Raw genomic sequence first — 19,549 nt, 5'->3', positions numbered from 1 at the left:
GAGATTGATTGGTGTAAAAGGATTGTTGCGTTAAATGATGTGGCAGAGCTTTTTTGAGAGTGAGATATGATTGAAGCAGACTTATGGTATTCGATTGATCGATTATTATAAATATATATTTGTAAAGTTCACAGACCAAGGCAGAACTTAGCTGTGTCTGACGCTCCAAAGCCGCAGCGGCTTGTTTAAATGAATGTTCAGCATGCAATGAGAGACAAGCCAGCAATCCAATCCAATCCAATGTGGATTAAAAAGACAGTAATAAGCATGTTTGAAATTGAAAATCTTTTGCTTGCATGGAAATTAAAAATCTTTTGCTTTCTGACACCAACAACCCATTTTCGAATCTGTTTAGGCTTTTGGCGGGCACAACTTACCAAGCACAGTCTCATCAAAATGCATGGACAAATTTGCAGTGTCCCATCACTTTCAGCCGCCTATTTCCTACCTTTTCTTCGACGTCAAATACCCCAAACCATGGCAGTTAGTTAATTACTGTTTAGTCCCTAAGGCCACCCCCATTCCATTGGCTTTTCTTACATGTCAACATGGGAACCGAACCAACCTAGGATGAGCTTATCACATGCACCTACAAGTATCCCATCTTTGAGTTTTTGTGGCCACCTCTCTACTAGACCTGATAATTTGGTTTTTTTTTTTAAAAAAAAAATTATGTCTTGTAAATATATTATAAATATAAAACATTAATCGTTATTATGAATAAATATGAATTTGGTATAATTAATTAATCGTATTCCTCTCATTACATTTTAATATTATTTTTTTTAACTTAATTGCTATTTATTTCTAAGGAACATAAGAATAGACCATAACTAGAATTTCATAAATAGTACAAAGGGTATAATAACACCCTGACCAAAGACTCCTATCCAACACCAATCCTTCCCCCTACACAAGAAAAAAAAGAATTTGCAAATTAAGTGGTAAGACAAAGGTTTTAAAAAAGAGTTGGTTTAAGTCTTATGTTCTCTTTTAATTAATATATATATAAGATAAGATAAGATCATTTTTTTTTTTTCAAAAAAACCTGGGCCAATGGAACTTAAGTGACCGGAAAAGGCCCAAAAGGAAGTGATGGGCCCATTCCGGTGGGTCCGAATCGACACCTCTTTCTTTTAGCCACGTGGCTACTAATCCCGCCTGAGCCACTTTCACGGGCCCACTAAGTATTGGCCCTACATCAAATGACACGTGTTCGCAAGCCCTGTTTCCAGTTTCCATGTAAAGCCCATCAGATTCCTCTCTTGCTCTGTCTGACTCTCTACAGTTCTAAAATTTCCAATCCCTCTCTCTTTCAAGTATTTCATTAAACCAAAAATTCCTAAAATGTTTAGCTTTAGCCTTTAGGAAGTAGCCATTTCGTTTCTTATTTGTTTATTTCATATTTCATTTTATTTCTTTGCATGAACTCTTAATCCGCTCAAATGACAAATCCCCATACCCAAAAAATACATTAGAAAGAATAATCTTACCCTTTCTTTCTCCTCGAAGATCGTAACTTTCCTTCACTCTCCCACTGAAAATCTTTCATTTTTCCAGAAAAAGGAAAAGGACAGAAAAATGAGGTGGGAAAAGGTTCGGCTTTGCCAGCAAGACGTTGGAGGTGTTGGAGAAGCATGTCCAGGGCCAGGCAAACGATGGGGTCATACGTGTAACTCCATTAAAGGAGGCAGATTTCTCTATGTTTTTGGTGGTTATGGCAAAGATAACTGCCAAACCAACCAAGTTCATGTCTTTGACACTGGTGGGTCTCTTTGAAAATCTGGGTTAACTTTGGTTCACTTCTTATTTCATATCTACATGAAACTCTGAGGTTTGCATTGTGATTTTTATTCGGTATTTGAGATAAATTTTGGATTTGAGTTTGTTACGTATATTCTCTTAATTCGTCTTTTGGTGGATATGTTATTGAAGTTCATTTTAGGGTTTTTGTTGGGTTTATTGTGTTACTTTTTTATTTTGGAGGGTTGTTGGTATAGCGTTAATGTTTTGATATGTGCTTTGTTTGTCATTAATTGTTGGTATTAATGCTTCTATGCATCTGCTAGTCAAAGGGTTGTTAGGTCCTTTTTTGTCTATGCATATTTGTGGTTATTTCTGGATCAGCATAAACTTTTGCTTGCTTCCATTTTTTGTTTGCTTTTAGAAAATTTTTATGAGTTATTGTTGTTCTCATGCTTTTGGAACCATTTGCCCCATATCACATGTCATTTCTTGATTTTCCATGCTATTTAATTGCTTTTATTTATCTTTTTGTACTTGGGTTGTTTTAATAGCATTTATGATCATATGAATTCTTGTGGTGGTTCTTTAATCACCCTCATATTTTCCTTATCGCAAATTTGCAGCTAAGCAGACATGGAGCCAGCCGGTAATGAAAGGCACACCTCCAACTCCAAGAGACAGCCATAGTTGTACTACTGTTGGTGACAATCTTTTCGTATTTGGTGGTACAGATGGGATGAACCCTCTCAAGGATCTACATATATTAGACACTGGTGAGTTATACCCTGCTTTTTATTTTCTTTGATTCACCTTTGATGACCCATTATCTGCATTTGTATTGATATTTTTTCAGTTCTTTGACAAATCATTTTGCTAAAGTGGACTGGTTAAAATCTGTGATAGAGATCATCATATTTTTGCATTTTAAGTTTGTTATAGGAATTAATGTTCTTTTGAGATTGTCTTGTAACTTGGTGTAATGATGTTCACGTAATTTGTAGACACCGATAACTCTGAGGAATTTAACTCTTAATCATGCACTCTGAAGCTCTTTATTTCTATTCATGCTAGCGTAAGGCCACCTGCCTACTTGGGTGAAAAAAGACTTAAATGTATGAAATAATTATTATTTTTTATTATATAATTAAACATGAAAATTTCCTTCTTCAGAGAGGGGAGAGATTTATGAGTGATTAACTAGATGGATTTAACTTCTTTTCTTTTTTGTTATTTTAATTGATAAAATAACCAATTATTATTTACCTTACAGCTTTTGCATGGAAATAACATGAAGCGCTTTGTGGTTTATTTTGGAATATTTCTCCCAAAATTTATCCCTGAAACCCATCAGTGGCTACCTTAATTAATAGTAGAGATATATAACTTCAGTACATGTTAATGTTGCAGCCACACACACTTGGATATGTCCAAGTGTAAGAGGTGAAGGGCCACAGGCACGGGAGGGTCACAGTGCAGCTCTTGTTGGTAAACGGCTCTTCATATTTGGCGGCTGTGGGAAATCTTCTGATAACAATGATGAAATATATTACAATGATCTGTATATATTAAATACAGGTAAACTTCTTGACAATGGTTAGTTACTTATTGCTTTGGCTAAGTATGGTTTGATTAATTTGATCTCTATTTCTATATTTGACCATAGAGGGGAAAAAATGAGAAAATCTTTAGAAAAATGTTTGCATTTTTGTGGACTTCCTTGTGTAAATCTAAGAAGCTGAACTGAGTTGTGCTTGATATCTCTTTTGCTTTGAAAATGTCTTGAAGAGCTTAGGTTGCAGGACATGTCATTCATGGCTTTTATTTGTTAATACTTGTTTTTTATTTTTTTCCCCCTAACTTTTTGCTTGCAGAGACCTTTGTCTGGAAACGTGGTACAACATCAGGGGACCCGCCATCTGCCCGCGATAGTCATACTTGCTCGTCTTGGAAGAATAAAATCATTGTGATTGGTGGTGAAGATGGCAATGATTACTATTTGTCTGATGTCCATATCCTTGATGCAGGTTTCATTTTTTTAATTGTTCCATACATTCTTCTGTATATTCATGCATGTGTTTGGTTGTTTTAGTTTACCTGGATATCTGACTCATTACACAATTTATATGTAAGAATCTGTTCATAGCTTGACAATATACGAATCTAAGTTTTATGTTCTGCTTTTAATATTGTTCTTGACATTTTCTTATTTGTTCTAGATACTCTTGCATGGAAAGAGTTGAACACCTCAGGCCAGATATTACCACCTCGTGCTGGGCACTCCACTGTTGCTCTCGGCAAAAACTTATTTGTTTTTGGGGGATTTACAGATGCTCAAAACCTTTATGACGATCTCTACATGCTTGATATTGGTATGTGTTACAGAATTGTTGATCATGTTGTCAACTTCAATCAAACATTTTATTTCTTGATATCATCATAGGATAAGGTTGCAGTGGTGGGAAATGGCATTAACCGACTCATTGTACATCCAGGCAGAAGCCTTTTGGAATTATTGTTTACCAAATTTGATATAGACCCCCAATTTAGAACTTAACACTATGTTCTTGACTACCTTAAATATGGACATTGGGATACTAAAAGTTGTTTCTTTAAATACCTAAGAATCCTTTAAAAAAATCTAAGATTCAAGTACTTATTGTAAATTCATTTTCCATTCTCTTGTATGAGAATCAAGACTCTTCTTACATGAATTCTGGAACCCTGTGTGAGTTTCATTAGTTCTGCTGCTCACAATTATTTTAATTTTCATATCTTTTTCGATTTCTTTCCTTCTCACCTGAAAGGGTTGCTAGCTGATGAAATAATGTTACTTATATGTGTGGTTAGTTGTTCATATTTTATGTTTCCCACCATGGTGCAGATACTGGCATGTGGACCAGGGTGATAACTGTGGGTGATGGGCCTTCTGCCAGATTTTCTGTTGCTGGGGATTGTTTGGATCCCCTTAAGAGTGGTGTTCTTGTGTTCATTGGTGGCTGCAATAAAACTCTTGAGGCACTGGATGACATGTATTACTTGTACACAGGTTTAATCTAAATATTCCATTTATTTTTAATCTAAATCATTGCCTGCTTGGCTGCTTCTGATATGTGATTTGGTCCCTGGAACTCCATAAATCTATTTGCTAACCTTCTGCTGAGTTTCTAATAGTGATTAATGTGATTCCAGGGCTTGTTGTACGGGATGAAAGGAAGCCAGAGAACTTATCCCTAAGGAAGCAGTTGAAGCTAAAGTGTCAAGAACAAAATCTTAGTAATCTTGTACATGATAAAGCTCTTGTTAGAATTGAAGTCAGCAATGATGTGCACCAACCCATTCCTTTGTCAAGTTATGGCCAACCAAGTAAGAACTATTTTGCTCACTTTCTGATTGATTCTCTTTATTTCATACCCCTGTATTCCACTCCTCTTCAAGTTGTGTTCTTTAAGGCTTTTTTTAACATTGACTTTCCCCTTTTCTTTTCTCACTTTTCTCAAAGTAAGTATAGAAGCACTAAGTTCTCTTTCTTTAACCTCAGTCTTTTTTCAGTTCTTAATCTTATTTATATGTCAATAAGCCTGAACATCCCCATCTTGCAAACACTCAGACACACATGAAAGGAAATTAATTTTGTGAACTATGAATTTGCTTTTGTGTGATTGGTTATTGCATCTTACTTGATTTTCTTCTGTAATAGAAGAAAAGAGAAAGGGACTTTTGGGTTGCTTGTTACTTATGTTTTGTACTAAGCTATGCATGATGGTGGAATGTTCTTGGATACCTAAACTAAGCTCAATAAACTAAAAGAATGTTGCCTCATTAGTATGCTTAAACTTTTTAAAAGTGTTTTGCACTTATATTACTGTTGAATTCTGCAGGAAGAGAGAATTTTCCATTAAACCAAGTCCTGCTTCAAGGGAAGAAGACATTTCAAGCTAAGGTTACTGAGAGCTTCTCACATGGATATACCATTGAGACTGTTATAGATGGGAAGCCTCTCCGAGGAATACTTTTTGCAAACAAGTCCAGCTCTATCCATGTAGCCAATCATAATTTCAGCAGGTAGGAAATTCTTGCTGCATCCTTTCTTTTTTAACCAGCATCGGTCATGGTAGCAAATTTTTTGAGATAAGTCTGGATTGTCTACCAGCATCAATTGCCATATAAATTACTTCTGAGATACTTTTGATTTATGTCTTAATATTGTGTAGTCATTTCAGAAAAAGGACTACTACGGAAGTTGGGGGTACTGTATTAAATGGTGATTGCAATACTAAATCAAAATCTTCTAGAAGCATGAGGCAGGATTTTGGAGATCATAAACAAGCTGATGTTCATGAGAAGGATTCTTCATTGCATGAGACAAAAGCTCCTGCTCCAGTTTCAAGGAATCCAGCACCTTCTGATCTATCAACCCACAAGGTTCATAGCTCCTTCCTCTCTATTTGGTCAACTAAAACTTGCACAAGAATTATATTTGGTTACCTTTACTAGCCAACATCTTGTGGGAAAATCCTTGAATATCTTTGTCAAAATTTGGATGACTGTTATGCAATTTGTAACCATCAAATTGCTACTTGTCAGCCCAGTTTGTTCTACTGGAACTATTGAATCAGTGGTTCATGCTTGTGCTTATCACTTTTTCTCCTTTTGTTTCCATTGTCTCTTCTTTCTTTTATACACCCACACACTGACATTGCTTAAGCAGTTAGGTAGGGGTGTAAACAAGTCAAGCTACTTGGGCTCGGCTCGGTGAGTATTCGAATTTGACTTGTCACTGTCAAGCTGAGCTCAAGCTCAAGCAATAAGTCGAGCTGAGTTTGAGCTTTGTAACACTTGATTGTGTGGCTCACAAGCTTTCTGGAGCTTTTGAATTTTTTAATATTTGTAATATTATGTACATATGCAAATAAAACATAATATTTGTTCACATATTTTAAGGTTTTATTTGAATTCTGATTTCGAAATTGAGCTTGAGCCAGAGTCAAGTATTGAGCTCCTTACATATGTTGATAATAATTGAGCCTAAATAAGTCGAGCTCGAGGAGGCCAATTATTTTTCTAGTTGAGCTTGAGCATAAAAAATAGAAGCTCGAGCCTTCTCGTTTTTGATTCGACTGAGCTTGAGCCTGGCATTCTATCGGCTTGGCTCGGCTTGTTACACCCCTTAGGCCTTTTTCAATAGACATTGTAATACTAATATATGCTCCTTTTGTCGTGCAATATTTGGTGAATGTTACATTCTCCATCTTTAGTTTCTCCAAGGGCTTTAAAATGTTACACAGTTGTACCTGTTATAGCCACTTATCATGTGATTCATTAGTCAGTCTGTTGGTCTCCCATCAAACATCACAGTGAGTGGTTGATTGCATATGTTAAGCATGTTTGAGAAGTTTTTGTTGTTTGGGTTCTTTGCAGGACCCTGCAAACCAAGAACCATTGGTAGCTCATCTGAATTTAAACGATGATAAGGCAGGTGATGCACCAAACTCTGACAGTGAATTTCCGGAAGGGATTGGATCCACGAGGGCTGGTTGTTCTGTCACCTTATCTCCAAGGCAAGGTATGAATGAATGGAAGAATCATTTAATTTACAGCCAATTGTAATGGCTTTCTGTACACATTTAAAAGGCAAAAACACTTTTGTTTTTTTCATGTCATCACCTTCATCATTCTTTCCAGCTCAGAGCAGCTGGTTTGTAACTTCCTGTATTCTAATTCATAGCTTTAAGATTGGATCATTTAAGGCCACGAGTTTTATGGTATTGGGTGACTTCTTTATTGACTTGCCCAAATTCTGCAAGGAAGAGTTTGCGGGAAGCCAACTCAATTTTTTAAGTTAGGAAGCGAAACAAATGTTTTTCTCTCTCAAGATATTTAAACTTGATGTAATAACAGTTGTTTTGCAAGTCATTTGAATTTTGCTGTTGCATATGTACATGGGCATCTTCTGATGAACACAAATTCTTCTTCTGTTGTGGCAGATGAGAGGAGACCAAACACCTTGGAGCACAACAATCCAGAAAAATCGCTATGACCAGTGAACAATCTTTAACTCCATTAGTGATGACCACTCAACATAACGAAACGCACAAGCCATGTGTACATTTATTACTTCAAGGTGGTTATAGATGCATATGACTGATGTATACTGAATCTGCTTACTTACTAACTATCACTCCTATTTTTGCCTTCTAACGACTAATACTCATTTATCTGAGCTCTTACCTTAATGAAATCAATGATTGAGTTTAGCTGCATGCAGTAGTTTTGTTTAGAACCAGTGATGCCATGATTTTTACCTGCTTCAGATCGAGGTGGTTGTTGCAAAGAGGAAAAGTAATGTTGCAATGAGAAATGTGATGAGTTAGCTGTTGAGCAAGAATGCATTCACAAACCTTGCTCCTTGCGGAGAATGCTGATTCTATCAGACAAGTACGTAGTATGGGGCCAAATTGTATTTGATGTATGTAAAGCATTGGGCATTTTAGCGACAAGTCGAGTCTCTCCACTACTTTGCTTTACGTAAGATATGTGCATAAACGTTTTCTCTGGAATGATGTGGTCATTTTGCGGTAATCCATTAGTTTTACATTTGGTTCGCGTGTTTAACCAGACCAGATGAAAACAAGCGTAGAGCCTAAAAACTTGGAAGTAACAAAAAGACACAAGAAAATAGAGGATCACATTGGATTATGCCCCTGAGAAACGTAATTACCAAACCTCCGTCCACTTCTCTCTGCTAGACTCAAATACCAAACCTAACTTTGGATCTTGATCTGATTTTCTTATTCCTTTTTTATAGATATTTTTAAATATATAATACTTAAATTATTTTTGAATTATTTAGAAAATTTAAATAAATTTTTATTTTTATATAACATTTAATTAAACTTTTATAATTTTATTTTAAATTAAATAAGGTTTTATAACTAATAGATGATTAATTATCGATAATCAAAATGATATTTATCTTTTTATATTAATGTGGCAAGCCAAACGTAAAAATAACAAATGTCATTTTAATTATCCATAATTTGTTCACCGATCATTATAAAAATTTATTTAATCTTAAATAAAAAATTTTATTTAAAATGTCTGAAATAATTTTTAAAAATATAATATCACGTTTACGTGTACATTAGTTACAAAATGGACTCTTATCCAGCAAAACCCCCCATCGGGGTGGCTAACGAGTAATTTTCTCATCAAAGGCATTGAATTTACATTTAAGTTTTTTGTGAAAAGTTGTACAGTGTTGACGAGTACAAGTTAAGTTCCGAGGAAATTCAAAAACGGTAAATGTATCCTGGGTCCAACCTAAACTATGTTATCTTTTTATCCAATGGACCAGAAGAAGAAAAGTAATAACCAATAAGCAATCACAACATAATATATTTGACATTAAATGGAAGGATTAGATAAGTCTGGTCAACTGAGAGTAAGCAGTTGCTTCGTTTAGGAAGACAATCAATTTTGGCTTTCCCAAAGTCTAAAATATTGGAAAGAACCCAACATACTAAAACCACCAAACCCGAACTACAACTCAAAATGTCTTCATTATGTAACAAGATTCATATATTGTTGGCCCCAAACTTTAGGGGCTTTAGGACAACATAAGCAGCGGTTCCAAAGCCTCACTTCTCGTTGCCACCAAACAGGTAATCCAGGGAGGATCCACCGCCAGGCGCTGCATGAACCTTTGTTGTGCGCCGATCCTGTTCAGAGAAATTTATCAAAGTTTTTACTGTGGCCACCTAAAAGGCAAAAAGTATATTGCGACTTGGTGTAGGGGTAAGCAGCAGTCGAACATGTCAAATCTTGAATGATAAATGTTAATTGAGCACATGCACGCATGCATGATTTTCTAAAAACAGGTGCAATAAGAGAACCTAGGACAGTCCATTGGTAAGTTGCCCTCACCAACCAGAAAATATTGCACAATAATAGAAACCATAAAAGCTGCACTTAGGACTCAACAGAGGAATTTTGGAAGGGGAGGAGGGGGGGGCGGGCGGCAAACTGTAATTACCAATATCCAATATGTTATCTCCTATAATTCTCATGATAATGATTTACATGCAGAGTTTCACTAGACAGCTACTGAGCTACGGCTTATGTAGTTTTACTAGACTAGCAGCCGCCTATGTAGCAGCTGAAGAAAGGAAAATCGATGTAAGCTGCGGAACATAGCAATAAAGACAGGTCAACCTCGCAACAAGAGGTAATGATTTCAAAACTTCTGAGATAGAAAAAGAAATGTTTTCAAAATATCCCAATATATAATTTTCCAATCACATATTCCAAATTAAAGACTCATCTACGAGCTTCAGCATAGGTTTCAAAATTGACAACCAATGAGAAATGTTGACAACATTATATCATGATTACAATTATATACAAGGCAGAAGGTAAAACTACCTTTCTGTCAAATGAAGTATAAGGGACATGAACAACATTGCTGACCTCCAAACAAATCATTCATAACAAAGTTCTTTGTTAATGTTTCTATGTAACAGCTTTGCAGGTTGCTTACAGCATTTGTCTATTCTTGATCAAAAACTGTCAAGAGATGAACTCTAAAAGAACTACCTTCCAATACTCATGATGCAATAATGTGAACTGTTTTTCTCTTTTTTTAATTTTAAATTAAAGATAGACAATCATAGCAAATTAGCATTATTTATGACAGTGAGAATGATATTTAAAATCAAGAAAACAAAGCAAAAGTTGTCCATCAATGAATTTCAGAGTATTGTGTAGATTAATTGCAGACATTTGATCAAAAACTGCTAAACTACAGTTTAAAGACAATTGTGACTAGGGTTCTACCGTAAGAAAGTTGCCGCAATTCTGACCGTCAGCACGGAAGTAGTTGTTTGCATTGTTCCCTGGAATGCCTGCTGGAACCTGCCTAGCAACATCTGCTGGTGGAGATGTGGTGGTGGGCTTTTGTGGGGTTTCCTTAGCAACCTCATTCTGGGTCTTAGGAACTTCACTGGCAGTACTAGTGCCAGTGACATTGCCATTTGCAGTGGGTTTCGGAGCTTCTCCACTCCCAAAAAGGTAACCCAACGAACTCTGTCCCCCACCACTGCTAACTCCACGACCCATGATCTCTAAATTGGACTTCTACACAAGTAATCTACAAGGGAACAAATATTCTAGTCAATAAAAGAAGTACTATAGATATAAACTCCAAAAATAAAGTACTATGTAGAATTGTTAAACTTCAGTTCCACTATCAAATTTGGAGAAATATTTACAAAAAAACAAAACACGTTCTGTGAAATGAACCTAACTATATTATAGATTAAGGAAAACCCCACAAATAATGCAGTAGGATTCCCCTATTTCATGGTAACAAACCCATCAAATAACAAAAGCAATTTATAAAAGCATACATCAATTTTGAAACAACCAAGACTATAGGTATAGATCATATGAGGGCTAAGCAAAACCCAAACTCAATCCTAAAGCGAGACGGCCAGACGGCGAAACTAGCATTTTTCTATGCAAATATAATCTCACACTATGCTCACTTTCAGTTTGATGTGAAACTAACAGGCAAATCATTAACAACCCCGAATGTCTTCGTTGCAACAGATTGTAAGAAGCCAACAGCAACAATAGATCCAAGACAGACAGATGCCATTACAAAAATGCCATTTACAAGCATTATCATTGAGAAAATCCACATGCAAAACACTTATCATAATAATAATTAAAAAAGATAACAGAATCGAATGACCAACTTACGATTTTTACTCAATGTTAGAGCAGAAGCAAGAAAAACAGACAGACGAAAATTGGGATTTTCAAGGGAAACAAAAAGAAGGAAAGAAATGACAAAATATTTGAGTTTTTTTTTTTTTTTTTGGAGTTAGCTTCACTCACCTTGTTTGTTTAGTGTTCTTCGGATCAGATCTGAACTCTGAAGCGAAGGACGAAAATAGAAAGAGGGAGAGAGGCTCCACTCAACTTTAATCTATTGGTGGGCCCTCCTGTAGGATTTTTATTCTGTATTTTTTAATTTTTATTTATTTTTTTATTTAATATTCAAACAACAAATTCAAATTTAAACCTAATTTTATATAATTTTAAATTTTAAAAATAAAGTTTAAATAAATCTATAAATTATGGATCTACATTCTTTAACTCAAAAGATATATCTAACAAATGATAAAAAGTTCATGTTTATATACTCAAGTTCATCTATTCCTTATTGATGTGAGATCTGTAACATTTTATATCAAATCAATAAAGATCTAGGCCTATTTTGATATCAAATATCATAAATTGAAATTTAAACCCAACTTTATACAATGTTAAACTTTAAAAATAAAATTTAAATAAGCTTATAAATTATAAACTTACGTTTTCAACTCAAAAGATATACCTGATAGGTGATGAAAAACTCATGTTTATATATTCAAGATTCAGCACATTTTTTACTGATATGAGATCTGTGACAATAATGCCTTCACATTTTTTATTTAATTTAGTTTAATACTAAAAAATATTAAAAATCATTTTACAATACTAATTTGAACGAATGAAAAGATTTTATTTGATCGAAAACAGTAAAGATTATTATTAATAGAAAAATGATAAATTTATTTGAGAATGGATGTTCATGGGCAGCACTTCTACAAGTTCAAGTCGGGTCTATTGGGTAGACATTTCAAAAGTCTAATATAATCCATCTACTTACATTATATTTTGTTCTCAAATAAAATGATATATTTGTATTTTAAATACATTTACCTACACAAAATACAAAGAATTAATTCAACACCAATTCTATTAACATTGACTTAAAACTTTTCTTGAGATTTAACTTACATGGATGAAAATAAATTTCCCTTGCCTCATAAATATCGTTCTCATTTTAAATTATGAATTTTATATCTTTAAATGGAAAATATAAATAATTAAATATTCTAGGTATAAGGAATGTGTATTAGTAGCTAATGAAATGCACAACGATTTCTTCTTCTTACGTATCTTTATTAATTAATTACAAGCAAAATTAACACTACTTTAAAAAGAGTTTTTTTTCTTTGTCATTTGCATTTTCTTTTTGTTATATTAATAATATATAATTTTATATTAATTTAAGTTTAAAAGTTATTATGAAGTTTTTATAAAAAATACTAATTTTTAAAATTAAACTAAAACTGTTTGATAAATTTATTTTTATAAGTTTTTTTTTTTATAGATAAGTTGTTTGGAAAAACAACTTATATAAACTCTAATTTTGATTAAAATCACCACAAAAAGTATTTAATAAATAATTTTCTATTAATCACGAATTCTTTTATTCACAATGAAAAAAAAGTTAATTTTATTTTTTCTATCTATTTAAAACAAATGTTTTGATACAACCTTGCACATTTTCTTCTTTTTACAACTTGTACTGATGCTTTGACTTCATTAGAAGATGTTTGTTCGACAATATCAAAAAATATATAAGTAGAAATCTAAATATATCAATTAAAAAAACAAATATGATTTCAAACAAATCAAATAGTACAAATAACAATTCAAATAAATATAACATGAATAATAAAAATTTCTTTCAAATATCAATTCAATTACCTATAACAAGTAACACAAATACAACGAGAAAGTAATTTAAAGCTCAATATCAATTTAAAAATAAACAAATCAAATTCTAAACTAATCAATTAATCCCACCACAGTATTTTGATAGATTATGCTCATATAGAATCCAATTTAGCTTATCACTTAAATCTAGCAAAGAAATAAAAATGAGTCTATTTTTTTCCTTTTTAATCAATTATAGTCTAAAATTAAATTCATTTGCACTTAATCTCTTTTTATTTTGTAGAGATTTCAATACTTGAACACACTCCGGAATACTATATTGTCCTGTGGCTTGTGATGATATTGAAATTTCAACATTTTTAGTTTCATTATGACTTTTTGCTGCCTCACATAATTGTACCAATGTTCTTTGCAAACTTGTTGCTGTCTCAGTTTTTGCTTTACCCTTTGCTACTTTTTTTCTCATTTCTTTTGGCATCTTTTTTTTTCTCTTGATTTGGGTGTTTACCATAGGGCTATCATCTTCATCACAATTGATTTCTTCAGCATCAGATTCAACACTGTTTTATAGTCAAGTTAGATTTGTAGATTTGACAATATCTTCAATTGGTGCGCCCACTGCTGGTGTTCATGCGTTTTGACTAATGGCTACTGTATCTCTAGATATAAATTTCAATTCATCAGCATGTTCTAGCCTGTGATATCGAAATCTAGTAAATTTTGGATTGACTTGTACAAACATCAAAGAGGAAAGAAATTTTTAAACAATATGCATATGTAAAATAATTTGTTGTAGCTGAAACATATAAAATTTAAAATACTTACTTTTATTTTGGCTTCCCACCATGTGACATCAACTTTGACGATTCCAATTTCTTTGCCCTTCAATTGTTTCCATAAAGTCCATTCATTCCTTAGACAATTCAATCTATTTTTTAATTGATTTTTAGTATAGTTTTTATTAGCATGAGTATTAAATTCCTCTATTATAATTTTCCATCTTTTAGTTTTAAATGAAATTCTTAGTTTTTCACATTTATGAATCTCATCCATACAAACTTGAAGTGCCCGTTTGACCTGACTTATTTTTAGCTTATCTATTGCTTAAAAGTAGAAACTAGGCCAAACAGGGTTTCATGAAAAGCTCTTAAAAAAATAGTTTTTTTTTAAAGAATAAAATCTTTAAAAAAAAAAGCTTAAAAAAAACTCAAATTAGAAGCTTTCTCTTCTTTTTTTTTTTTTTTTTAAAAAAAACACATCAGTTTATTAGAAGAGTTATTTTTTTCCAAAAAAATCCTCTCTAAAAAAATACGTACTCCCTCCCTCTCCTCTCTCCTTTCTTTTTTTTTTCAAATCAGGGTTTTTTTGTTCTTACAAAAATTAAGAGGAACGAAAACAAAAAAATCATAACTGCATTAAGGTATTATTTTTTTTCTAATTTGTTTTTCATTTTATTTTGTATCATTCTTTTTTTTTGGATTTTGGAAACTCTCTTTGTTATTCGATGTTTCTCAATTTATTATTTGATATAACAATTGTGTGATCTTTATTTGTTCTTAATTTTTTTGTCTATATAATATTTATTTATTATGATTGAAATAAGTTAAATAGGTCAATAGTTATTGAAATAAATTAGATGAAAACTGAGAAGTTAAAGTTAAATAAGTCATGTATATGATATTTGATATACATAAAGTTAAAGTTAAAGTTAAAGTTAAATAAATAAATTGATATTTGTTCTCCTTTTCTGATTTTGTTGGTCCTTTTCAACTTTGATGCCAACTGAACACACATCAAGACTTCTTCCTTCATAAGCAACAAAAAAAAGGAATTTTCTAATAATTTTCTTAAAATAGGTCAATAATGTTTTAAAATATTATAATTTTATTTATTTAGCTTATCAAAAAAATTAATTAATTTATAAGTTTGAGTAAACTTAGAATGACTACTTACTTCTTCATTAGCAAACTTAGAAAAATTTGTGACCGTCCGCTCCCTCTCCGTCTTCCCTGTTGGTCACGCCCAGCAGCAATTTCTTCATTGCATAAACGATGGCTCTTTGTCCTTTCCCTTAGCTCTTGTTCTCCTTCCAAATAGTCAAAGAAAGCAACTTCTTCTGCATAACCATTTATTTTTTCTGTGGTTGTTTAGATAGTTGGTATTTGAATATTTGATGGCTTGGATTGATATGAACTAAAGTCTAACCATATATGCAATTATGCCACTTGGCATTAATTGGTTAGTCAAAGCATGTAATCGTTAATATATCAATTCATAATCTAAGGGAGGCATCATCAGGTTGGGTTTTTTACTTTTGGCCATTCGTTCTATAAAGAGTTGAGTCAGATGATGAAAGTCATCATTATATCAAAATTCATTAAACAAATTAGAAATGTGTGGAAAAGGATGTCCCTGTAGCTTGTGGTAATATAGTCAATCACCGCGCTTGTCTTTCTTTTTTCATTTTTTTTTCTGGTTTCTTACTTCGTATCCTAATTTATTTGGTGTGTCGCTACTTATATCTTATATATATATATAGGTTCAACTAATCATAAATATAGAAGATTAAAACTAAAATCTATACTAAAAATAGCAGCATTCATTTTCTAAATTATGTTGATTGCATCACAAATTTTGGTATCTTATTGTTTGAGCGATGACAAATTATTGATTACTTTATATATCTTGTTGCAGTTTATGGTCAGTCAAAAAATACCTCCACTTAATTTTGAAATTTCAAATAAACCAAAACATAATGCAAAGTGGGATTGGTCACTACTAAAATCTTACTTCAAGTTTGTACGGATGAGACTCGTAAGTGTGGAAAACCAAGAATTTCATTTAGAACTAAAAGATGGGAAGTTGTAGTATAAGAATTTAATACTCGTGCTAATAAAAACTATACCCAAAAACAATTGAAAAATATACTGAATAGTCTAAAGAATGAATGGGCTTTATATAAACAATTGAAGGGCAAAGAAACAGGTTTGGGTTGGAACCGTGAGACGGGAACCATTGAAGCTAATGCCACATGGTGGGAAGCCAAAATAAAAATAAGTATTTTAAATTTTATATGTTTCATCTACTATAAATTATTTTACATATGTACCTCGTTTAAAAGTTTCTTTCTCTTTGATGTTTGTGTAGGTCAATTCAAAATATGTCAGATTTCGATATCAAGGGTTGGAACATGCTGATGAATTGTAATTTATATTTAGAGATACAGTAGCCACTAGTCAAAATGCATGGGCACCGACGATGGGTATACCAATTGAAGATAATGTCAGATCTACAAATCTAACTTCGTTATAAGACAGTGTTGAATTTGATGCTGAAGAATTTAATTGTGATGAAGATGAGTAAACACTCAAATCAAGAGGAAAAAAATAGTGCCAGAAGAAATGGGAAAAAAAGTGGCAAAGGGTAAGGCAAAAACTAGGACTGCAACAAGCTTGCAAAGAACATTGGAACGATTGTGTGAGGTAGCACAAAGTCATAATGCAGTAGAAAATGTTGAAATTTCAATGTCATCACAAGCCACAGGACAATATAGTATTCCAGAGTGTATTCGAGTAATGAAATCTCTACAAAATGAGGGGAGTTTGAGTGTAGATGAATTTAATTTTGCACTACAATTGATTAAAAAGGAAGAAAATAGACTCATTTTTATTTCTTTGCCAAATTTAAGTGATAAGCTAAATTGGATTCAATATGAGCATAATCTATCAAAAAATTGTGGTGGGACTAGTTGATTAGTTTAGGATTTGATTTGTTTATTTTAGGTTGATGTTGAACTTTAAACAACTTTCTTTTTGTATTTGTGTTACCTGTTATGTTTAATTAAATTGGTGTTTGCAAGAATTTGCCATTATCCATGTTATATTAATTTGAATTGTTATTTGTACTATTTGATTTGTTTCAAATAATATTTATTTTTTTAATTGATATACTTGGATTTCTACTTATGTATTTTAATATTGTTAAACAGATGTCTTCTAATGAAGTCAAAGCATCAATACAAGTTGTAAAGAGAAGAAAATGTGCAAGGTTTTATCAAAACATGCATGGAGGAGCTGCTATTGCAATTGTATATCACATGAAATACTTAATGAAACAAGGAAATAGATTCAATTATTCTTATAGATGAAATTGGGTACGTGAAACTTTACAAACTCCAAGTGAAAGTTATAGAATGTTTAGAATGGAATCACATGCTGTATTGCAACTTACAGATACATTGATAAATAAAGGATGGTTACATCCATATAAAGACATAACAGCATTGGAGGTGGTTGCTGTCGTAACTTGCGGGTCCGAGAACCTGTTCTCTAAACGCCAGTGAAAATTAAGTGGTGTGGGAGTCGCCACCAATCTTTTTTATCTAGGTGTGATTGGTCACCTATTAGCCCGATTATAATCGACGAAGTTTTAAATTAATTTTAGGTCCGTCGAAAGAACGAGAACTGATCCACGTTTTTTAGAGATGGGTTCGGGAGTGTGGTTACGCACGGAGAAGGGCTAGCACCTCCGTGGCGCCCGTTCCACGAACGGTACCATTTAATCTTAAGTTATCCTATTATAGCCTACTTTTGATTTAATCCCTACTTATTAACTAAATTTTTATTAAACTGACTGAGTCTTTTATTCGGTTTTACGTATGCACATGATGCAAGCGTAAAATGATGTCATGACTTGTTTATTTTAAATAATGGGGTCGGTAATCTTTTATTGAAAAATCATTCGAAGACCATCCCAACGCTTTGGTGAAGTCTCGAAATTTTTCTCACCTAGAGATATCTCTGGAAGAACTCGTCTCTACAAGCTCTTCGGGGAAATCCCATCATCGGAACTCCCGCACCATTTGCAAGATAAATGTGGCATGCTATGACAGGATAAAATGATGATATCTACATGCACGCGCTTGTTGATTTAGGTGGTTCATAATACATCTAATTATGTGTTTAATAACTTATCACCTTGTTTATACATTTAGTATTATTTGTTATTTTTTCATGGATTATTTACTTAATTTATTATTATTATTATTTTTATATTTTTATATATTTTTTGTTTTGTCCTTTAATTAACGTTGTTGATTAATATTTTACTTGATTATATAACTTATCAAATAAACGATTAATTAATTTTTTTAAACGATTAAATTAACTTTATTTAGTAATATTTATTAACTAATTTAAGTTCAAATACAATATTATGTAAGTTTATTATTTTTTAATATATATCATTTTTTACAACGATTATTTGACTTAACGGGTTTTGAAGTTTAGAGTTTGGATTTATCCCGACGCTTCGGTAAAAATCCGTCTCGAACTTCACATTCAAAAAATCCCACTTAGAAAAGGCAACTCTTTACCTTTCTTAGGTGAAATTTTTCAAATAATAATTTTATTTTTCTCTTTTATTCTTCTCATTTACTTATCGTTATTGTTATATTTATTTTTTTAAAAAAAACTAAATCTATTATGAATTTTCTTTCTATTTATTATATATATATATATATATATATATTCTTCTAAACTATGCATTTTACTATTATTTTTGTTATTACTATCATTATTATTTTTTGATTTTCTAGCATTAAAAGAAGCATTCATAATATATATATACATACATATAAATAACTTTTCCTAATATGGTTTAAATCATAACAACAAAAAATGTAATTTATTTAACAAAATGGGCTAACCCAAAATTAATTGAAATAAGCCCAAACCAAAGAGAATGTGTTATACATTTCTGGGCTCGGATTAGCCCAGCTCAGTGGCCCACAGAAGCCCAAATCTGCCACACCTGATCTGCCTCCTGAGGCCCACAGTGCTGAACCCAAAACGCACCGTTTTGGGTATTTGTTTAGCAACTTTTATCCCACCAAAACGACATCGTTTTGATCCTAAACCTAAGTACTTAAACCATTCTTTTCCCTTCTCCCCTAATTTTTTGCCTTCTTTTTCTCTTTCTAGTCGCACCCTCTTTAACTTCTCTCTAAAAAAAACATTTCCTCTCTTTCTCCTTCTTCTTTCCCTTACGCCAGCGGCTTGCTTTTAACTGACGGCTCAGGTGTTCCTCCCCTCTCTACCGGCGCTGTCACTTCCACCGTCTTCCTCACCGTCGAAGATCAGCGAACCCAGATTCCAAATCCCCCTTTTCCTGTCGTCGACTCTCCTACACTCCCCTTATCGTCGAAGATCGGCAAACCCATATCTGCGACTCT

The 19,549-nt window shown here is 32.8% G+C and overlaps 2 protein-coding genes across 8 annotated transcripts; one reads left to right on the top strand and one right to left on the bottom strand.

Moving 5' to 3' along the window:
• Positions 1 to 1,282: 1,282 nt before the first annotated feature.
• LOC18604861 (uncharacterized) lies at positions 1,283 to 8,410 on the top strand. 6 transcript variants are annotated; one of them, XR_016025038.1, is made up of 12 exons: positions 1,283 to 1,765; positions 2,370 to 2,519; positions 3,154 to 3,321; positions 3,618 to 3,770; positions 3,963 to 4,115; positions 4,628 to 4,792; positions 4,936 to 5,109; positions 5,625 to 5,808; positions 5,958 to 6,168; positions 7,165 to 7,309; positions 7,731 to 7,867; positions 8,058 to 8,410. XR_016025038.1 is itself a non-coding variant. In XM_007037543.3 (11 exons), exons 1-11 carry the CDS (start codon positions 1,582 to 1,584, stop codon positions 7,781 to 7,783), a joined length of 1,731 nt encoding a protein of 576 aa, XP_007037605.1. In that variant the 5' UTR covers positions 1,284 to 1,581; the 3' UTR covers positions 7,784 to 8,000. The 6 variants fall into 6 exon arrangements, 2 of the variants coding, with proteins under 2 accessions (XP_007037605.1, XP_007037607.1); XR_016025040.1 differs by having other exon boundaries at positions 8,015 to 8,410; XR_016025039.1 differs by having other exon boundaries at positions 8,012 to 8,410.
• A 704-nt stretch (positions 8,411 to 9,114) lies between these two features.
• On the bottom strand, positions 9,115 to 11,723 carry LOC18604860 (protein SPIRAL1-like 3). Of its 2 annotated transcripts, none has more exons than XM_007037542.3 (3): positions 11,644 to 11,723; positions 10,579 to 10,891; positions 9,115 to 9,464 (listed from the first exon to the last, which is right to left on the bottom strand). In XM_007037542.3, the coding sequence occupies exons 2-3, from the start codon at positions 10,858 to 10,860 to the stop codon at positions 9,384 to 9,386; spliced, it is 363 nt and encodes a 120-aa protein (XP_007037604.1). In that variant the 5' UTR covers positions 10,861 to 10,891; positions 11,644 to 11,723; the 3' UTR covers positions 9,115 to 9,383. The 2 variants fall into 2 exon arrangements, with proteins under 2 accessions (XP_007037604.1, XP_007037603.1); XM_007037541.3 differs by having other exon boundaries at positions 11,506 to 11,699.
• Positions 11,724 to 19,549: the final 7,826 nt, after the last annotated feature.

This window comes from Theobroma cacao, chromosome 3, assembly GCF_053813885.1.
Source record: "Theobroma cacao isolate CCN51 chromosome 3, ASM5381388v1, whole genome shotgun sequence".
NCBI lineage: Eukaryota > Viridiplantae > Streptophyta > Magnoliopsida > Malvales > Malvaceae > Theobroma > Theobroma cacao.
Note: the sequence above shows the minus strand (reverse complement) of the source record. Positions and strands in the feature narration are given on the sequence as shown.